The 22,807-nt window shown below is 28.1% G+C and overlaps 1 protein-coding gene across 1 annotated transcript in view; it reads left to right on the top strand.

Moving 5' to 3' along the window:
* Positions 1 to 21,973, top strand: part of LOC142326964 (uncharacterized) — a 54,640-nt gene extending 32,667 nt beyond the window's left edge. The window contains exons 6-8 of the mRNA XM_075369697.1: positions 7,929 to 8,040; positions 10,050 to 10,227; positions 21,836 to 21,973. Of these exons, the coding sequence (XP_075225812.1) occupies positions 7,929 to 8,040; positions 10,050 to 10,227; positions 21,836 to 21,973 (428 nt within the window). The remainder of the gene's footprint in view (positions 1 to 7,928; positions 8,041 to 10,049; positions 10,228 to 21,835) is intronic.
* Positions 21,974 to 22,807: the final 834 nt, after the last annotated feature.

Genomic DNA, 22,807 nt, shown 5'->3' with positions numbered 1-22,807 from the left:
GTTGTATTTGATTCCTGGCAAAGATTAAAAATCTTTTCACCTCACAGTTTACCTCGCCTATCTTGTTAAATAAATGTGTAACATATTCCAAAGTACAATAAGCTAAAATAAAAAATAACATACTTACTGTTATCTTTATTTTGATTTTATTTGGCACTTTATAATCAATCTATAATCCAGAAAAAATAAGTAAATTGTTGAGTGACATTGATTCTTATCTTTTGAATTAAAATTTCAAATTTTTGTTTGAAAAACAATTTTTTTAAATTCAATTTTCACTTTATTAATTAAATTTTGTTTAAGAGTTCAGTTAAGTTCAATACAAAACGATCAAGGTCTACTATTCATGTAGAATACAACACTATTCAAAAATAGTCTAATATTGTTTAAACGGGACAAGTAGTTGGAAAAAGTTTTATTATCTGAAAAACTTATTTTTAGGTATATTTCATAAGAAAGCTACCTATTGTAATGGTCAAAGTTCAAAAAATGTGTATATATATATATATATATATATATATATATTAGCAAAACCAATTGTTTTGTTATTGTATTTGTCCATATTTTCTCCTGTACTAATTACACCAAAGACAATAGTATAAAAAACGTTTACCACCAACAGTACAGAATTCAATAATGCTTCTTACCTTATGCTTACTGTTTTTTTCATAATAGTGCTTTCAAGGGTTCCCCTCATCATCAGTTAAACTTTTTCTTTTAAACAATCGCACATTAAATTCAGAATAAAATTGTAAACGTGTAAAAATATGTTGTCATATTAAATATTATAAAATTTAAAAAAAATTGAGTACAGTACCATATGTGTAGCTAGTTGCATAACAATTTTTTTTAAATTTTATAACTGATGATGAGGGAAATCCTTGAAAGCACTATTACAAAAAAAACAATAATCATAAGGTAAGAAGCATTATTGAATTCTGTTGGTAAATGTTTATATTTTTGCCTTTAGCATATCTATATCTATGTATTTCACTTTTTGTGAACATGGGCTAAATCAGACGAAGGTGAAAATGGGCGGGGCTTTCTCGAAAAAAAATGGGGGTTTCAAAGACCAAAAAATCATCTCCCTTAAAAGGCACAGTATCGAATCTGTTTAAAGTTGTCGTTATTCCTCTAAACGTTACATAAAATCTTTTAAGCAATTTTTGATATGACCAACCCTTATGGTAAGGAATGGCCAAAATGAAAGGGATGTTGCTGGAATTGTAAGAAGATGCAATCATTGTTGTAACTTTAGGGTAGAAATTTTTTTATCCTCTACTTTGCACTAGTTAAACTACCTCAGTCTTCCGGCGTGCTGAAATCTTACCAGCATTACTTATGCTTCATTATTGTAGACAACTGATTTATTAACATTAAACTTCAATTTTTATAATTTGTATGACATTGTAACGGTGCTACTTAAAATTTATAAGTAACTTCTTTAAATTGGATAACCTAAATACAACTTTAAAATTATTATACTTTAAATAAATATGTAATGGTAAATTAGAAAAACTGTAGGTGCGGTTGTAGTTTACCTGTTTTTCTTCAATCTCAAAATGATCGGTCTTTGATCTGAAGACTGAGCAGTTGCAGGCATACCTGTAAAAAAATGAGATGTAACATCACACTGTCGCCGCTATACTAGTAGTATTTTATAAATAAAAAATACCTCGCCCCACACTATCATATTGCAAGCTATATTTTCATTAAAATAATGAAATACAATGCATACATACACACGTATGTGCAATAGCTCTGTTATAAATTAAACGATTGCAAAGTCGGGGTTAATCCTGAAATAAGACTCTTAACAACTGACAAATAAGTTTTATAGATCACTATTAAAAATTAATGTAATGGAAGCGACAAATATTTTAGAAGACAACTTCTAGAACAGTGTAAATGTCATACTAACATCAGGTAATATATGGCAGAAAGATAATACTTAATTTTTAGTTTGTCTCCAGTTTACAATGATCAGAACTGGCCAGTATTATTTCAGTTCAACAACATTAATACACTGTGTTGTTGTATGAAAAAATTAGTTTCCAAAACAACTGATAATTTATATATTTAGAATTTTAATTATTCTGAATTTGATTTTTATCCATTTATGTTTTGGAAAATCATTTATGTTAAATGTAAAATACAGTAGAATGCAATAAAATAAATAAGAGTATTTTCTTTAGATTGTACCTGTATAAGTATTTTTTAATACTTCAAACAAAAATGATAATTATAGTTCCTTATATTTGACAATCAGTCAATAAGTTATCTTCTCAAAGTACGTTAAAGAATAGAAAATTTACAATTCAAAGTATTTTTTAATTCACATTTCAATAGTTCAATGTTAAAACTAAAATCATATATCTTTTATGTTATTTATCTTTATGTTAATTCTATATTATTGTTCACTTTGAACAATGTTAATATAAAATATTATTATTTCTTTATGTTATTTATCTTTATATTAATTCTATACTATTGTTCACTTTGAACAATGTTATATGTAATATCAAAATATTCTTTATCTTGAAGTTAACCTACTGCTGAAACTTGTACCGTATGTCAAGTTGCTGTAATGAAATTCAGTTTGACAACTACAAAAGTTTTTACATCTATTCTTTAGAATAGATAACTTTCCTTGAATTTTGGTGAAATGTAAAATAATTGTATGGTTGTGTGTAGGTTAAGTTAAATTAATCTCCAATATTAGAATGAGTCTAGTTTCGGCTTAAAGCTATAATGAAATGCTTTTCTCCACATTTTGCTGTACGTTGTTTACAATAAAAGTAAAATTTCATAAAATCTTAAGTTAATGTTACTGTCACACATTTTTCAAAATTAGATTCTATATAAATGTTTGTTACATTTTATTTGTTTACTGACAATTTAACAAAGTTATTGTACATCAAAAATAACATATTGTGTTTTATGACATCAACTTTTTGTGTTTTACTTAGTTTTACTGGAACTTGTTTTATTTAGTTTTTCTGATCAAAAACTGAATGAAACCATCAACTTAACCATCAACCTAAATTTTAAGAATTCCAGTGTAACTTAATAGTGTTACTTTTAATCTTGGAGCAGAGATCAGGGCAGAATTTTTTATTTATATTCTTAAACAGTTAAAACATCATTGTAATTTAGATTTAATATGTTTGTTAACATAAATTAAATTTAAATCTTATTTGGAATAAATGCGTAATTATGAACAAATTCCTTCATCAAGTATAAATAAGGCATTTTGTTTTTATTACCAGTATATCTACCAACTGAGCTCATTTTTGGAGGAAAAACTTTATAGTAAAAAAATGTTATCATAGTATGTTAATGTATAAATCTGATTTTCTTATTTTCGTAATTGCATGATGGACTAAAGTAATGTATGTAATCGCAATATTAACCTTGGGCTTTCATATTATTCACTTTTATTTTAAAATAAATTTTGTTTATTTAATCATTCCTATATTATATGGTTTAAAACGGTTTTTTTTTTCTTTTTATAAGTGTATTTTTATATATATACTACATGCCAGCTTTACTATTCATATATATATTATGTGTCTAGAATTTATTTTGAAGTAAACTGTATTGTAATTTTTATGTATTTATTTACTTTGTTAAAATAATATTCCTGCTGTTACTATCTAAAAATAAAAATTAATAATGTTTGACGTTGGAATAGGAGGATGTGAACTGATTAAAATGCAACTGATGTGAGGCTCAATCATATTTACATTCTAGCTTTTGTTCCCTTATGTAATATCTCCCAGACACCATTCTGTAATTTGTTTTTAATTATCAACACATCTCTATTGATATAATAAGCTATAGATATATTCACTAACGTCAAAGGGCAGCCACCTATGTAATTTTAGCTAAATTAAATTTTTATTGGAATTGGTACTGAATACCATGAATGTAGTACATAATTGGAGTTATATGGTCTTTTGTAGGTATTAATCTCCTGTATATACAACAGAAGTTAATTTAACACTTATTTAAGCCAAATTCTTTTTTAAGCTATTATTTTTTCCTTTCTTATACTTATGTAATTTGTACTTCCCAGAAGTTTTGTCAACTACAAATTATTCAGCAAATGTGGATTCTCTTTTGGGTAGGAGCACAAAAAGATTGCAATTAGGCATATGAACAAATTATACAAAGGACTAGATTGATATCTTAGGTTTATATAATATGTTTACATTCAGCCTAAATTTAACTTTACATAATTTTTTAGTTGAAGTTGATAGGTAATTTTAAATTTAACTTTAAAAAGTTAAAATTGAATAATCAAGTTTTTAATTTCAAAGTTCCAATTTAATTTTGCAAGCTTTCCTGCATATAACTTTAATACAATTATTTTCTATTACTGACACTAATTAACTGTATTATTTTATATCAAAATTGCAGTTTTATTTTTTAATACATTCCAATCACTTTTTGTTAGATGGTATTTAATTTAATTTTGGAAAGCCTTTGCAAGCCTCAAGAATGTTACTATTACTTCCTTGGGATAATTTTAATCTTCTGGTGTTTTGTTTATTATATAACTGGTCCCAAATAACGATTGCTAATTATCAACATTATTGTGATATTTATTCATTTTATTTTTTTATATTTAATTGATTTTCATTAAAATTATGACAAAGTTAGAAATATTTTTTAGTGATAGACCATTTTATCTTATGAAAAAGACTGACATTTTATGAAAATAAGTGGTGTCTAAGCTAAGGAAGATTTAAATAAACAATGGATGTGTATATATATATATATATATATATATATAAAGGTAAAGATAAATAATTAGATATTTAAAAATTAAGAAAAAAACTAGTGATCTGAATTAAAATATTCATAAATACTAGTATTACATACAAGTTAAACTATTCATGTACAGACAGCCACTAGCAGTGATGGATCATTTTATCATTTACAATCTTCAAAGAAGTTTGATTTTGTTAGGCAATTAACAAAAATGTTTTCTTATTTCAGAAGCAAACCTTTCAGTTTAATTATTAATGAAGAGATATTGGGTACAACAAAATTTATGTGTTTATTACCCGTGGAACACTTTTTTTTGAACAATTAAACATATTTTCATTAAAACTAAATTTCAATGGTTATAGAACAAGCTTGAGTTAAAGACTGAGTAAAAAAAGTAAAATACTTTGAACACATTTTTGTATTTAATGAAATGAAATGATTAAAAATAACAGTTAAAATGTTTGTAAAAAATATTTGCTTTCATCTAGTACATTATTTTGTTCTTGAAGTAATGAAACTGTTCCATTATTTTCATCTTGCAAGGTTGAAGAAGGTTTAAAGAAAAGATCAGGTAAAAGTGATAGTTCACTATTTGAATGTGTCACAACTGATCCGCAAGTGGCGGGCAAATTATTATCAGAAGGTACAATTTTCAGCTCCAAATTTAAACTGCAATAAAACACTGCACATTACTTGTTGAGTAATGTTATTCAATGATTATGTGGAAATGATTAAAACAATGGTTTACATTTTACAGTTGTATAATGATTTACTTTGTTTTCAATTTAAGTATGTATATAGAAGTGGCAGTTGTCTTTGTTATGATTAAGGGGTAAGATTTCAGTTAGCCTATGAATTTATATATCCACAAAAATCTATAAATGTAGCTTCACATATCTTCTAGGCATACTGGTCAATCCACATTAACGAGATTTTGAAATACTCTAAAATACGTTTTGTTAATTTTGGTGTACAAACATAAAATGTATTATCTTGAAAAATGTATTATTAAAAGCCTTTATCTCAATCAGGATTGATAGAATATTCAATATTTTTTTTATGGGTTGTAATGGTTTTTTTTAGAGATGATATGACCTTGCAGTGTGCAGGATAAAAGTCATTAATACTTCAATTTTTATCATTTACTTTTTTAAAGTTATTATTTTTCTCTTATTATTATTTTATTGCTGAGAAAATAATCATTGCAAGATGAAGTAGGTCATTCCTTGTTATTTGCACTTGGGACAAACTAGATTAATAAACTGATTTTGCATGTCATCCAGTAAAGCCTCAATATCCTGTCTAGATTCAATTATCAAACAGTTGTTTCTTAAAATTCTCCTAGAGTGTGTATATTTGCAACACCAATTTAAACTAGTATGCAGAATTGGTGGTATTTTACAGATTGCAGAATCTATAGGATATTTTAAATTTCTGTATTTATTACTTTTGTCTAGTTTGTGAATGTTTTTCTTTTTCCTAAATCTGCTCATAATGTACTTTTTCGTAATCGAATTTTTGGTTCAGTGAATTTTTAACACCTGCATTGATTTTACTTTGGTAAAAGATCCCCTCACATTCCTTTACTTTCATTTTGCCTTTGTATGTTATCACTAGAGAAATTTTTTTGGAAGCACTTCTTTTTTAGCCCACTTGTGTAAAATTAGGTAAATAATTAGCACAGCATCCTTTTTTTATAGTATCTGGAAGATAACTTACCTGATTCCTTGCTAATTAAAACAAAAATATTTATTTAGGTAATGTGATCAAATTCTATTTTAGACAAAGGAAATTGGTCTTACACCAGAAGACACCACAGATAAGATAAAATTAATCAAGGGAATCAAGAACAAAAACATTTGCTTCACACCACAAGAAAAAACTCACAACATGAACATTTTCAACATTAGAAAGGGCTCAAAGATCGGAACATATGAAAAAGTACTGGGAGGACTGCAAGGCCCAAACAGTCCCATTGAAGAGACTTGGTTAATGGACTGACTAAAGTGATTTTATGTGGTCATAAAAGATAATAATAATTTTCAATAGATAATTTTTTAGGAGGAAAAAAGAACAGAAATGTATTTGCCAAATTATTGACCGGTAATAAAAAAAAGAAAATGGTTTTCATATGCACAATTTTTGATGAAAAAGATCACAAAATGGTTTAAAATAAATTGACTACTTGCTGAATGGTTCCATAGTTTTCTATGATAATATCTGGAAGTCTTGCTTCAGCATTTTTGGTCAGAGGCACTGGTTATACCTGGTAAAGATAAATCTTGCCTCGCAAGTTATCGTCCTATCTCCTTGACCAGTACCCTATGCAAGGTGATGGAATGAATGGTAAACTGTCATGTAATGTGGTACCCAGAGAAAACTGCCCTAATTGCCCTAGAACAATGTGGTTTCCACCAGGGCATATCGTTTATTGATGATGTAGTTGCCCTGGAAGCTGCTATTCAAAACAGCTTTTTATTTCAACATCTGGTTGCTGTATTTTTTTATTTACAGAAAGTGGCATAAAAGAGAGGAATCCTAAATACAATTCATGAATGGGGTGTACAAGATAATCTCCTCACATTTATCAGAGAGTTTTCTCAGTAGATGGTCCTTCTGAGTTCGACTTTGAATGATGGTATCTGAAAGTTTCACACTGGAGAACAGAGTATCTCAGAATACCTAAGTGTTACTTTGTTTGCCATAGCCATAAATAGTATAATAAATTGCATGCGAAAACCGGTTATGTGTTTCTTTATTTGTAGATGATGTTTCTATTTACATAGTATGTAGAATGTTAGTTACAGGTGAGAGGCTGGTTCAAAACACAGTTACCCGCTTAGAATCATGGTGTAAATCTACTGGGTTCACATTTTCTCTGGAAAAAATGAACTGCATTTAGTTTTCCCGGTTGAGGGAACATGTTAACCATCAACTGTATTTACATGTGAACCAGTTGAGTCATGCACGCAAGTTAGATCTCTAGGAATGTGGTTAGATCAACGAAAAATGTGGGTAACATATTTAAAGGAGCTGAAGGTAAAATGTCTAAAAAATGTTAGACGTGCTGAGGGTTCTATCTAATACCCAAAGGGGAGCCGATCGTATATGCATGTTGGGCTTCTACTGAGCTTTAGTAAATTCCCAATTAGACTATGGCTGCTTGGTTATTTGTTGGCGCAGGCCATTGTTCTATAGAGCTTGGTGTAGTTCATCATATCATTCATCTGTATTGCCACAGCTGCTTTTCGCTCAAGCCCCATGGTAAGTCTGCTGGTGAACAGTGGTGAACCATCTCTTTTGTAATAGACAGAAGCAAATGATATGCTCCTATGTGGCTCACATTAAAGCACAACAAACTCATCCAACCTTTTATGTGGTATTCTCAAAGCAGCATGTTAATCGATACTAGGAACATCCTAAATCTACTCCTCTGCTAGGCATCAGAGCTCAGTGCCTTTTCTCAGCTCTAAATATAAAATTACCTCCAGCCCTTACTGTTTCTCCATGTTATTACCCCTCTTGGCAGCCTTCTCTCGTTAATTACTGCCTTGATCTTTGTCAGCATAAAAAAAAGGAGATAAATCCAGTCATCTTACAAAAAAATTTTATAATATTATAAATAGCATGAATTCTGATGTTACAATTTATATTGATGGGTCTAGAAACATTAATTCTGTTGGTTGTGGCTTTATGGTTAGCAAAAGAATAAACATGCACAGCCTTCCCAGCATCATCAGTATTTTCATTGCAGAACTATACGCCATTAATAAGGCCTTACATTTAATTAGCTCAAAATATTGACATGCTCTTGTTTGTTCAGATTTTATGAGTGCCTTACAGGCACTCATAGAATGAATTAATGACATTTACTCCTGACATCCTATTGTCTCTGAGATTCATTGTGTCATTTTGCAAATGAATTACTGTAATACAACAGTGAGCTTCTGCTGGATCCCCAGCCTTATAGGAATTTCAGGCAATGTGTGTGCAGGTAGTTCAGCAAAAGAGACTTGATTTCAGCCTACTTTTACCAATCACATTGCTTCTAACAATGTGATTTTTTTCTCTCCCCTGAAGAGAGTAGTTCACGATGAATGGCAATGTGAATGGGAGAATACCATGTACAATAAATTTTGTCCAATTAAGAACACTGTTTCACCATGGATCTCCTCATGCAGAAATAACTGTTGAGAGGAAGTTATATCTGCCATTTAAGAATAGGGCACACTAAGCTCACTCATGTATATTTGATGACACAAACACATGCACTTTTTGTGCTCACTGGCCTGCCAACTATCAGTGCACCACATCTTTGTGGATTGTATCTGTTATAAGGCATTGCATCACCAGTTCATCTAGGGGCTAACATGTGAACTATTCTAGGAGATAATGAAATGTTACTATCTTTATGTTTTATGATTTCTTAGGGCCGTCCATTTATATTCAAGTATTTAAATTACTGTAGTGTGTTTCAACTATTCATGACAATTGCTGTAAAGTGGATGGTTTTTTTTACAGTAATTGAGATGTATAATGTGATATATCTTTGTTTATTAAAAGTATATTGTGCCCAGACAATGATAACATGAAAGTGTTTTTCGTCCAGAAAGCATCCCCTAAAACAATAAAAAATAAATAAAATAAATACAGCTTTATTGTTGACTTTATCCACTGTGTTACTTTCCTGAAATTATTGTCTGTGAAAAGGATTTGTGAGCTGTTGAAACTCACAAGTGTGTTTATAAAAGAATGAAAAGTAATTTTGTAGTCATGGATTCACCCATCACTACAAATATAAATGCGTTTTTGCATAATGGCACTTCCTTATGATTCCAGTAAGATTACGTAAAGTAAAGATATTTCTTATATTTTTCATAGTGTATGTCTTAAGGTTTTTCATAAAATGAAATTTGTATTAACTTTGAAAACAGTACTCATTGAACAGAAGTAAAACAGTTAATGGTTCAGTTAAGAAAAAAATTTCATTACTAATTTAATTTCATTCTTTTGCACTTGGGAGGCACAACCAGATCTTCAGAGTCAAAATCACTTGACTCTCTAATAATACATTTACAAAAGGTCAGAAAAATACATATGGGTGTACATATCACCCCTAATACAGTAAAACTAGATTCTGTAATAACAAAAATGCTCCCCTTTATACATGCAAAACCAAAAAAACTTTGGATTTTAATATTGTCATTATAAATTAGAAAATAATGCATATTTCATTACATTATTTAAACATTTATTTATTTGTTTTATTGCAGTTTAAATTTGGAGCTGAAAATTGTACCTTCTGATAATAATTTGCCCGCCACTTGCGGATCAGTTGTGACACATTCAAATAGTGAACTATCACTTTTACCTGATCTTTTCTTTAAACCTTCTTCAACCTTGCAAGATGAAAATAATGGAACAGTTTCATTACTTCAAGAACAAAATAATGTACTAGATGAAAGCAAATATTTTTTACAAACATTTTAACTGTTATTTTTAATCATTTCATTTCATTAAATACAAAAATGTGTTCAAAGTATTTTACTTTTTTTACTCAGTCTTTAACTCAAGCTTGTTCTATAACCATTGAAATTTAGTTTTAATGAAAATATGTTTAATTGTTCAAAAAAAAGTGTTCCGCGGGTAATAAACACATAAATTTTGTTGTACCCAATATCTCTTCATTAATAATTAAACTGAAAGGTTTGCTTCTGAAATAAGAAAACATTTTTGTTAATTGCCTAACAAAATCAAACTTCTTTGAAGATTGTAAATGATAAAATGATCCATCACTGCTAGTGGCTGTCTGTACATGAATAGTTTAACTTGTATGTAATACTAGTATTTATGAATATTTTAATTCAGATCACTAGTTTTTTTCTTAATTTTTAAATATCTAATTATTTATCTTTACCTTTATATATATATATATATATATATATATACACATCCATTGTTTATTTAAATCTTCCTTAGCTTAGACACCACTTATTTTCATAAAATGTCAGTCTTTTTCATAAGATAAAATGGTCTATCACTAAAAAATATTTCTAACTTTGTCATAATTTTAATGAAAATCAATTAAATATAAAAAAATAAAATGAATAAATATCACAATAATGTTGATAATTAGCAATCGTTATTTGGGACCAGTTATATAATAAACAAAACACCAGAAGATTAAAATTATCCCAAGGAAGTAATAGTAACATTCTTGAGGCTTGCAAAGGCTTTCCAAAATTAAATTAAATACCATCTAACAAAAAGTGATTGGAATGTATTAAAAAATAAAACTGCAATTTTGATATAAAATAATACAGTTAATTAGTGTCAGTAATAGAAAATAATTGTATTAAAGTTATATGCAGGAAAGCTTGCAAAATTAAATTGGAACTTTGAAATTAAAAACTTGATTATTCAATTTTAACTTTTTAAAGTTAAATTTAAAATTACCTATCAACTTCAACTAAAAAATTATGTAAAGTTAAATTTAGGCTGAATGTAAACATATTATATAAACCTAAGATATCAATCTAGTCCTTTGTATAATTTGTTCATATGCCTAATTGCAATCTTTTTGTGCTCCTACCCAAAAGAGAATCCACATTTGCTGAATAATTTGTAGTTGACAAAACTTCTGGGAAGTACAAATTACATAAGTATAAGAAAGGAAAAAATAATAGCTTAAAAAAGAATTTGGCTTAAATAAGTGTTAAATTAACTTCTGTTGTATATACAGGAGATTAATACCTACAAAAGACCATATAACTCCAATTATGTACTACATTCATGGTATTCAGTACCAATTCCAATAAAAATTTAATTTAGCTAAAATTACATAGGTGGCTGCCCTTTGACGTTAGTGAATATATCTATAGCTTATTATATCAATAGAGATGTGTTGATAATTAAAAACAAATTACAGAATGGTGTCTGGGAGATATTACATAAGGGAACAAAAGCTAGAATGTAAATATGATTGAGCCTCACATCAGTTGCATTTTAATCAGTTCACATCCTCCTATTCCAACGTCAAACATTATTAATTTTTATTTTTAGATAGTAACAGCAGGAATATTATTTTAACAAAGTAAATAAATACATAAAAATTACAATACAGTTTACTTCAAAATAAATTCTAGACACATAATATATATATGAATAGTAAAGCTGGCATGTAGTATATATATAAAAATACACTTATAAAAAGAAAAAAAAAACCGTTTTAAACCATATAATATAGGAATGATTAAATAGACAAAATTTATTTTAAAATAAAAGTGAATAATATGAAAGCCCAAGGTTAATATTGCGATTACATACATTACTTTAGTCCATCATGCAATTACGAAAATAAGAAAATCAGATTTATACATTAACATACTATGATAACATTTTTTTACTATAAAGTTTTTCCTCCAAAAATGAGCTCAGTTGGTAGATATACTGGTAATAAAAACAAAATGCCTTATTTATACTTGATGAAGGAATTTGTTCATAATTACGCATTTATTCCAAATAAGATTTAAATTTAATTTATGTTAACAAACATATTAAATCTAAATTACAATGATGTTTTAACTGTTTAAGAATATAAATAAAAAATTCTGCCCTGATCTCTGCTCCAAGATTAAAAGTAACACTATTAAGTTACACTGGAATTCTTAAAATTTAGGTTGATGGTTAAGTTGATGGTTTCATTCAGTTTTTGATCAGAAAAACTAAATAAAACAAGTTCCAGTAAAACTAAGTAAAACACAAAAGTTGATGTCATAAAACACAATATGTTATTTTTGATGTTCAATAACTTTGTTAAATTGTCAGTAAACAAATAAAATGTAACAAACATTTATATAGAATCTAATTTTGAAAAATGTGTGACAGTAACATTAACTTAAGATTTTATGAAATTTTACTTTTATTGTAAACAACGTACAGCAAAATGTGGAGAAAAGCATTTCATTATAGCTTTAAGCCGAAACTAGACTCATTCTAATATTGGAGACTGTCTAGAAACAAAATCAATTATTTAAAATAAATAAGTAAAAGTATATTACAAACTTTCTGTTATAAAAATTGTTCAAAATTTCCTGCTTCACTGTTATATTCAACGCAATTTAAAATTCCTTGGGTGGTCTTCTTAATCACATTTGTTTTATGTAATTTCAGCTAAGATTGTTATCACTAATACTTCTTTTCTGAATACTTTTTGTTTGTATATTAATGATTTCATATGATCCCACAAGTAATAGTCCATTGACATTAGATCAGATGTCCTAGGAGGTAAATTAATTGGTTCAGCTTGCCTATATCTACATATTCTTCATTTGAAAACGGAAACAGGCATTTTTTAAAAAAATGATTCTCAAGGATTGTAATTTTCTTCAATTTTGAAAGCAAACAAAACTATTCAGATGAAATAGATGTATTTCAATTGTTGGTCAGCTCTTAACATGGTAAATATGTAGATATGACAATGCTAATTTAGTAAAGTGTGGAGTGCCGCCTCAGAAAATCTTCTCTTAATAAGGATACAAAATTATTTTCGTTGGTTAACATGGTAAAATGTAAAATTTTTATAAAAATCAAAATTAATCTTTAAGTTAATCATCTTTCCCTTCATTAAGTTGGGCTGCAGATCATGGTGCTGCATGTTTCTCTGTCTTTTCATTTTTCTTCTTTGAAGATTTTTTTCACTTCTCTTTCTCAGATCTTCCTTTATACTATCTAATTATCTCTTTCTTGGTCTTCCTCTTATTCTAATAAAATTTTCTTTGGTATTCTTCCAACTAATATGCTCTGAAAGTACCTAAACTATTTCAGCATGCCTTATTCAATTCTCTCCTTTGCTCAGTATTTTAGACCTTCTCTTTTAGCAACATTTCTTTCTTGATCTCATTTCTCCAGCATCGTTCTTAAAACCTTCATCATGTTGCCTACAATTTACTTCTTTTAGTGATCTAAGACTATGTCATGTGCAAATGAATACTGTCTGTTTACATTTCATTATATAAACCCCAAAAAAACCCATTTCATTCATCTAAGCAGTGAGTGATATGATTTTGGTTATGATTCTTCTTTCTAAAAACATAACAATGCCATAAGGAAATAACTATGCTTTTATCTTTTGGTTTTCTATTTTTCTCTCACCTTCTATTTATATTATCTTTTTTTTTTTGTCTTCAGTCATTTGACTGGTTTGATGCAGCTCTCCAAGATTCCCTATCTAGTGCTAGTCGTTTCATTTCAGTATACCCTCTACATCCTACATCCCTAACAATTTGTTTTACATATTCCAAACGTGGCCTGCCTACACAATTCCTCCCTTCTACCTGTCCTTCCAATATTAAAGCGACTATTCCAGGATGCCTTAGTATGTGGCCTATAAGTCTGTCTCTTCTTTTAACTATATTTTTCAAAATGCTTCTTTCTTCATCTATTTACCGCAATACCTCTTCATTTGTCAATTTATCCACCCGTCTGATTTTTAACATTCTCCTATAGCACCGCATTTCAAAAGCTTCTAATCTTTTCTTCTCAGATACTCCGATCGTCCAAGTTTCACTTCCATATAAAGCGACACTCCAAACATACACTTTCAAAAATCTTTTCCTGACATTTAAATTAATTTTTGATGTAAACAAATTATATTTCTTACTGAAGGCTCGTTTAGCTTGTGCTATTCGGCATTTTATATCGCTCCTGCTTCGTCCATCTTTAGTAATTCTACTTCCCAAATAACAAAATTCTTCTACCTCCATAATCTTTTCTCCTCCTATTTTCACATTCAGTGGTCCATCTTTGTTATTTCTACTACATTTCATTACTTTTGTTTTGTTCTTGTTTATTTTCACGCGATAGTTCTTGCGTAGGACTTCATCTATGCCGTTCATCGTTTCTTCTAAATCCTTTTTACTCTCGGCTAGAATTACTATATCATCAGCAAATCGTAGCATCTTTAACTTTTCACCTTGTACTGTTACTCCGAATCTAAATTGTTCTTTAACATCATTAACTGCTAGTTCCATATAAAGATTAAAAAGTAACGGAGATAGGGAACATCCTTGTCGGACTCCCTTTCTTATTACGGCTTCTTTCTTATGTTCTTCAATAGTTACTGTTGCTGTTTGGTTCCTGTACATGTTAGCAATTGTTCTTCTATCTCTGTATTTGAACCCTAATTTTTTTTAAATGCTGAACATTTTATTCCAGTCTACGTTATCGAATGCCTTTTCTAGGTCTATAAACGCCAAGTATGTTGGTTTGTTTTTCTTTAATCTTCCTTCTACTATTAATCTGAGGCCTAAAATTGCTTCCCTTGTCCCTATACTTTTCCTGAAACCAAATTGGTCTTCTCCTAACACTTCTTCCACTCTCCTCTCAATTCTTCTGTATAAAATTCTAGTTAAGATTTTTGATGCATGACTAGTTAAACTAATTGTTCTGTATTCTACACATTTATCTGCTCCTGCTTTCTTTCGTATCATAACTATAACACTTTTTTTGAAGTCTGACGGAAATTCCCGTTTTTCATAATATTACACACCAGTTTGTATAATCTATCAATCGCTTCCTCACCTGCACTGCGCAGTAATTCTACAGGTATTCCGTCTATTACAGGAACCTTTCTGCCATTTAAATCTTTTAATGCTCTCTTAAATTCAGATCTCAGTATTGTTTCTCCCATTTCATCCTCCTCAACTTCCTCTTCTTCCTCTATAACACCATTTTCTAATTCATTTCCTCCGTATAACTCTTCAATATATTCCACCCATCTATCGACTTTACCTATCGTATTATATATTGGTGTACCATCTTTGTTTAACACATTATTAGATTTTAATTTATGTACCCCAAAATTTTCCTTAACTTTCCTGTATGGTCCGTTTATTTTACCAATGTTCATTTCCCTTTCCACTTCTGAACACTTTTCTTTAATCCACTCTTCTTTCACCAGTTTGCACTTCCTGTTTTAGCATTTCTTAATTGCCGATAGTTCCTTTTACTTTCTTCATCACTAGCATTCTTATATTTTCTACGTTCATCCATCAGCTGCAATATATCGTCTGAAACCCAAGGTTTTCTACCAGTTCTCTTTATTCCGCCTAAGTTTGCTTCTGCTGATGTTAAAAAGGATAATGTTAAAAAGGAAATTCTTAAATTTCCTTTTTAACATTCTCCCATTCTTCTTCTACATTTTCTACCTTATCTTTTTTACTCAGACCTCTTGCGATGTCCTCCTCAAAAATCTTCTTTACCTGCTCTTCCTCAAGCTTCTCTAAATTCCACCGACTCATCTGACACCTTTTCTTCAGGTTTTTAAACCCCAATCTACATTTCATTATCACCAAATTATGGTCGCTATCAATGTCTGCTCGAGGGTAAGTTTTGCAGTCAACGAGTTGATTTCTAAATCTTTGCTTAACCATGATATAATCTATCCGATACCTTGCAGTATCGCCTGGCTTTTTCCAAGTTTATATTCTTCTATTATGATTTTTAAATTGGGTGTTGGCAATTACTAAATTATACTTCGTGCAAAACTCTATAAGTCGGTCCCCTCTTTCATTCCATTTGCCCAACCCGTATTCACCCACTATATTTCCTATTTTATCTAAACTAGTCTCCTACTATTTATATTATATATTTTATATTTTCTCTTATCTCTCCTACTATTATCTTAACAATGATAAAAATAAAATGATAAATGTACACTGTTTGAAATGAAGTACTTCAGTTTCCACCACAAAATTATAAGTACAGAAAGGTCATCCTTTATTTATTTAAGTAAATTCTGGAATAAAACCTCTTCCTCTTTGTGATATTACATTTTTCTTTTCAGGGCATGATTGACTGAAAATGTCCTTCCTTAAGGTCTTTTGACTGTAATTCAATCTCTTTCTCGATGGTATTGTGGATGGTGGTGTGTTAATGCTGTTTGTCTTAAAATAATTAGGAAACCTGTTTAATATGTAGTCAAATAGTATGATTAATATGTTGTGTTTATAAACTGATTAATATATTTAATCTAGAAACACACAATAGAGTATCTATAAACTCGGATAGAATAAATTGTTTGACTAACCTAGGGGGTTTCCTAACCTTTCTAAGGCTGGTACCCTTGACAACAGTAGTAGTACTGATAGCTCCAACTATCGGTGCTGCTATTTATTGTAAGAGAATAACAATACTTGCTATCTATATTAGTTAAAATTCAACATTATTTTAAGTGTCAGTTAATACTTTATAATTTTAAATTATAAAATTTAATATTAAATTAATATTTAATATTATTATATTTAATTTTTTGTAATTATGGTGCTTAATTGTGCATTATGTAGATCACATCAGGAATAGGTAAGTGTGTTCTGTAGTGAAGAAAAAGAAACTGTTGCAGTATTTGCCTGAACAGATCCAAAGAAAATTGTAGTAAAACTTTGATCAGAACAATACAAAACATATACAGTAATTATAAAAAAAGAAGAAGAGATCCACACTAATTTGTTAAACAATTAATATAATTGGAATGTGGAAAACACTCAAATATTAAATTCATTAAAATTGTAATAAAGCAGCTACGTTTTATATTAAATTAATAAGATGAGCTAAAAAAAAAAAGAAAAAAATAGTTTCAAGGGGTTTAATGTAAATTAGTTGAGCATGTACTATACGCAAGTTTATTTATGAAACAAAGATGCAGAAAATTTTTTTAGTTTTATTTCTTTTAGGAGTATTATTATTTAAAATCTCACTGTTAAGGTAAAAATACTGGCATTGTAAAAGAAAATATTTAAATTTTTCAATTGGTAATTTATTATAAATGACAATGTAAGCATAGAATATGGCTACTTTTTATACGCCAAAGTATTTTGTTAACTTACATGAGATAATAGAGTTGTTTGTTTTGATAGAGGAATTTATTATTTTTAATAATAGTAAAAATAATTATATAATTATAATTTAATTTAATTTGTTTAATTAAAAATGCCTCATTTACTAAATACTATAAATCTACATGATTGTCAAACAATGACATTTATTTTAGTACAGATTATATAACTGTTTAATAAAAGTTCATGTTACTATGTAATATAAGTGACTGTTATATTAATCTGTTAAATTTTTATTTTGTAACTACCAAATGTAATAAAGATATAATTTTCCAACAAAAACAAACAAACAAAAGCAATCTATAATAACAATTTTAATTTATATTTAAATTTCAAAGAACAAAAAAAAGATTAATCAATTTTATATATTGTATACCTAGATTATATTAATATATAAATGTTCAGCTATTATTTAACATCAGTTTACACTATGTAATATAACGAAAAATAACAATTAAACAAAACAAAATTAATAAATAATGTGAATAAAAATACAAAAATAATTTCCCTAAAAAACACAAGTTTATATAACAAGTGATAAACCTAAAAATTTAAAACACCCACAAAGCCATTTTGAAGAACTTATCAACTGCAGCACCCCCTGGTGGCTTATAACTGTAAAACTAATCTAAGAATCTGCTCTAATGTGATAACTATGTAATGCAATGCAAAAAACCACATCAAGATTGGTTCAGTAATGTTTGAGGAAAACGGTAACAGAAATACACACAAACACACACAACCTCTTTTACCCCAAATGCATATTCCATCCCTGTTCTGTCACAGGTAAAAGTATTCCCAAGCTGATTTTATTTATTTACATTTTAGTTTATTTTAATGAATATAATTTGTTAAAAGTAAAACAAAATTTTATTGATTTGATGTTAATTATTTTAAAATTGGTTTGTTCAATTATCTTAATGTGTGTATTATTTATAAAAAATGTACATTCTGCCACTTGATAAAGTAAAAAAAATACTGGAAATTTTGTTTTGATTAAACTGCTATTTTCTTTTTAACATAATTGTAGCTAAGAGTGATAAAAAAAAGGAAATATAAGTAACTGAATGTACATTAAGTAATTCAATTTATATCAAAATGCTAATATTATAGTAAATTTATAGTTTTCTATATAAAAATCTACAAACTTCAAAAAATTACAAGAAGTGAAAATTTTAATTTAACTCAACCTACACAAAATCATGCAAATATTTTACATTCCTCCAAAGTTCAAGGAAAATTATACTTCTAAAGAATAGATGTAAAAACTTTCCTAGTTGTCAAACTGAATTTCACTAAAAAATCTACTAAAAAATTTGTGATTTATTTTTAACCAGCCAATATCAATTTTTAGAGTTACATAAATATTATAGAAAGTGTAGATTGTAATGTTGCATTTAAAATGCCAAGAGAAATTATAAAATTTCTTTATAGAAAACAAAATAAGAAAGAAATTATATAATGCAGACGGTCGTAGGGAAGGCAGTAAACTTATTTGGTAGCTCCACAACAAAGCGATATTTCAATGATCCTTGAAGCTGAAAGTTGAAATTTGAAAAGTAAGGATTGAAATATGAAGATTCAAAGCTACATTTAAAAATTGGTTCCCATATTTCAGCAAAGTTAAAAAATGGTGGGTAGAGTGTCATGCTATGCTGTTAACATTTTATTGATAGGTAAACATTTATACTGAATGTCACTTAACAGTTATACATGTAGAAAATACCTGTAAATTTGTATATAATATTCCTTTAATATTAGATTTAAAATAGAACATCATTTATTACCAGAGGAGATACATACATAAAACATCATAGTAATTCAAAAAAACATGTGCTTAATTGAAACCCAACCAACAAAGGAGACCAGTATCTTCTGCATAGTTCTCTTCTTGGAGACCTTTACAAGGACTCCAAGAAGAGAACTCTTGACTTTGAAAATCAGATGATTTTGCAATGATAAGTTTGACCACTAGACTAACCCGGTGGGTTATGATTGATGCCATTGTATTTTGGCCACAATTGGTCAACATGGTAGGAAGATATATTCACAATGGGTCCTATATCTTAAAATCATATTAAAAGAATTGAATATATACATTTTTTTAATGTAATGGATATTACATACTTTAAGGGTCTATTTAATTTTCCCCCTAAGTAGTTATCTATCTGTTAAGAGGAAACCCCTTGGTTCCCAGACCATATAACTTTTAAGTATTTCTTAAGCTCTTATTAATCGATTTCATCAGGAAAGTTATGCAACTCTAGCAGTTTTATTAATAAAAAGCTGTAAAAATCAAATGTAAACAAAATAATAGAAAACAACATAAGCGTTTGTGTTGTCATTTTATACAGAAGAAAAACTATTTTTTCATGTAGATGCTTGTTTTCTTGTGACTGCATCACTGCAAAGTATCATTCAGATTCAAAATATTTTAACAAGCACTGTGAAGTAAAGGTTTATTTCTTCTTCATCTTATCATAACTTATAACTACTTGAGTATTTCAAAAGAATGTAATTTACACACATAAATATGTTAATATACACATGAATGACTAAAATAATAAATACAAGAATTTACAATGTCTTTCTACAATGTATTTATAACAATTCATAGGAGAAAAAGATAAAGGTTATGTTTTATAAGACCTTTTGTGTAAAATGATTGGACATAACTAATTTTTATATTATTTTTTAACACTTAATAGTTTTTCAATATATAATATTTTATATGTTAATTAATAACAGTCTACATATTTTCTGAACAGCCCCCGCTACTAAGTGATGAATACATGTTGACCCATTCTGCAAGAATTTATAGTACACTTGCAAAGTTAATTATTTAATTTCTTGGAAAAGAAAGAAACAAAAACTTTGGTGTGTAGCCTGCTGGATTAGGGGAAGGAAGGAAAATATTTTTATCTACATTAGTATTATAACAGTGTGACATTGTTTATTCTGGCTCTTAAATAGTGCACCTGAATACTTGTTCATACTTTAAGTGGTATATGTTGAGCTTGTCACCGGTTTCAATTATTTATTATGCTTGAGCATATTCTTCTCATCTGAAATATATCATTTCTTCTCCTTTTAAAAAGTCATAATAAGTTTTTGAAGTAAGAAAGTAGTTGTCTTACCACTGTTTGGCATCCATAAATCATAATATTTATGTACATAATTTATTAACAAATAAAAATACTAATTTATTCGAGTGTTTATATTTGATTAAAAAAATATATATATCCGTCTCTATTAAACAAGACAACAGAACGATTTTTGTGTAATTCAGCACAATTTTTGGCATAATAGAATGTGTTTTATTATGCTTTTGTAATCAGTTTTAGTAAGCTACTGATCCATTAAACAAATATTCTCATCAATTTATTAAGAATACAGTTAAAAGTTTTTTTTTATGGAACTAGTATTAATTATTATGTCAATGTGCTTTTAAATTTCACCATTTTAGGAAAAAAGAACCTGAATTTTCTACATCTTTGTTTAATGTGTATGATATCTTCTAAATTACTCATTATATTTTTTACATTTTTTATTTATTTGTTTATTATCTTAACATATTTACTTTGCGATTATTTCATTCATTTAGTATTTTTAAACATTACTATGAAATTTAACAACTTCTATCTTTTTTTAACAGTTTTATGCTTTGAGATGCTGCTTATCAAGGGTTTATCATGGTTTTCCTTGATTCATTGAAGTGAATGTTTGGTCTTTTCCTTTTATTTATCCATAATAGCATTTCTACTCACTCCTGATACAATTGATGAATCAGAATAAATGTACTGATCTGAATGAAATATTTATTTATTATATAAGTATTGAACACATTAAGAACTATTTACTTGTTATATCAAGTAATGGAAGGGAATGGACCATCAAAAATATAACAAGAAAAAATGAAATATAGCACGTAACTGAAAAAATAATAAAGAATATAATTGGTTAATGAAGATTTTTAATAATGGCTAAGGCTTTGTCTCTTAGCGACTAATTTTAATAATGTAATTTTTGAATATCAGTTAAATCTTTTTGAGTGTGGATTAAACCATTAAATATATTAAAAAAGTGAGGCCATTCAAGAATGTCACCTTTAAACAATGGTAAACTGATAGTTTGCAATTGTAATTGTTTAATATCTATGTCTACAGAATGTTCTTGATTATTTACTTTATGTTGACTATTTAATAAATGTTGCAACTTACATTCTATGTTGCATAAATTTTCCTAGACTTGTTATCGATCTAAAGAAACTATCATCATCAACATCCATTTCTAATTGTATCTGAATGGAATCATACTTGTGGTGCAAATCAAGCAGATTTTGTAATTTGACTTGTAAAGCGCATCTTGTGATGCGTCAAATTTATCCGCGAATGTTCCAATTCTTGTAATTGAAGCCTTAATTGATTTTTTTGTCTTAATAAGTGTTCTTTATCCATAATGATTACAATAATCAATATGGCCAAAAAACAAAGTAGAATTAAATTATACAAATATTACATAAAAAAATGGTGTTAACATAAATTACGAACCCAGATTCAATGTAGTGAAGAAAATTCCAAAATAATATTTTCGTTCATTCATAAGTTAATTAGTTTTTTTATTGAAGATCAACACTGACAATTGAATTTGCCAACCTGCAGTGTATTTATATATATATTACAATATTAGAACTTCACGTGTAGCTGATTTCACATAATTATTTAATTATCCAGGCCGGAGCAACAAAAATAATGTACAATCTCAGCCACAGATTAATTTGTTGATTGTGTAAACTGTATATATTAATTAATGTCAGATAACCAATTATTAATAATCACTTCCTTTATTTATCTTCAAAATTTACACTTCATTAATTAAACATTATAATAATTTATGTTTTTAGTTAAGTTCACATTTATTCACATTTTAAATATATATAAAATATGTCTAACTAGAACAATAACAATTTAGCGATGTCGCTAATACATCTTAAAGGAAGGTAAATTCATATAATTAATTCTAACAATAATTGAGATCAGCTGGTTCATTAACAAAGAAGAAGATGACAGGAGATATTTACATTAAGCAAGAGGACAAAGAACACAAATGAATCTTAACAGCCAGTATAACAACTTCAA

The sequence above is a fragment of the Lycorma delicatula genome, chromosome 6 (genome assembly GCF_047948215.1).
Source record: "Lycorma delicatula isolate Av1 chromosome 6, ASM4794821v1, whole genome shotgun sequence".
NCBI lineage: Eukaryota > Metazoa > Arthropoda > Insecta > Hemiptera > Fulgoridae > Lycorma > Lycorma delicatula.
The sequence above is the reverse complement of the archived record's forward strand: the minus strand, read 5'-3'. Positions and strand labels throughout refer to the sequence as shown.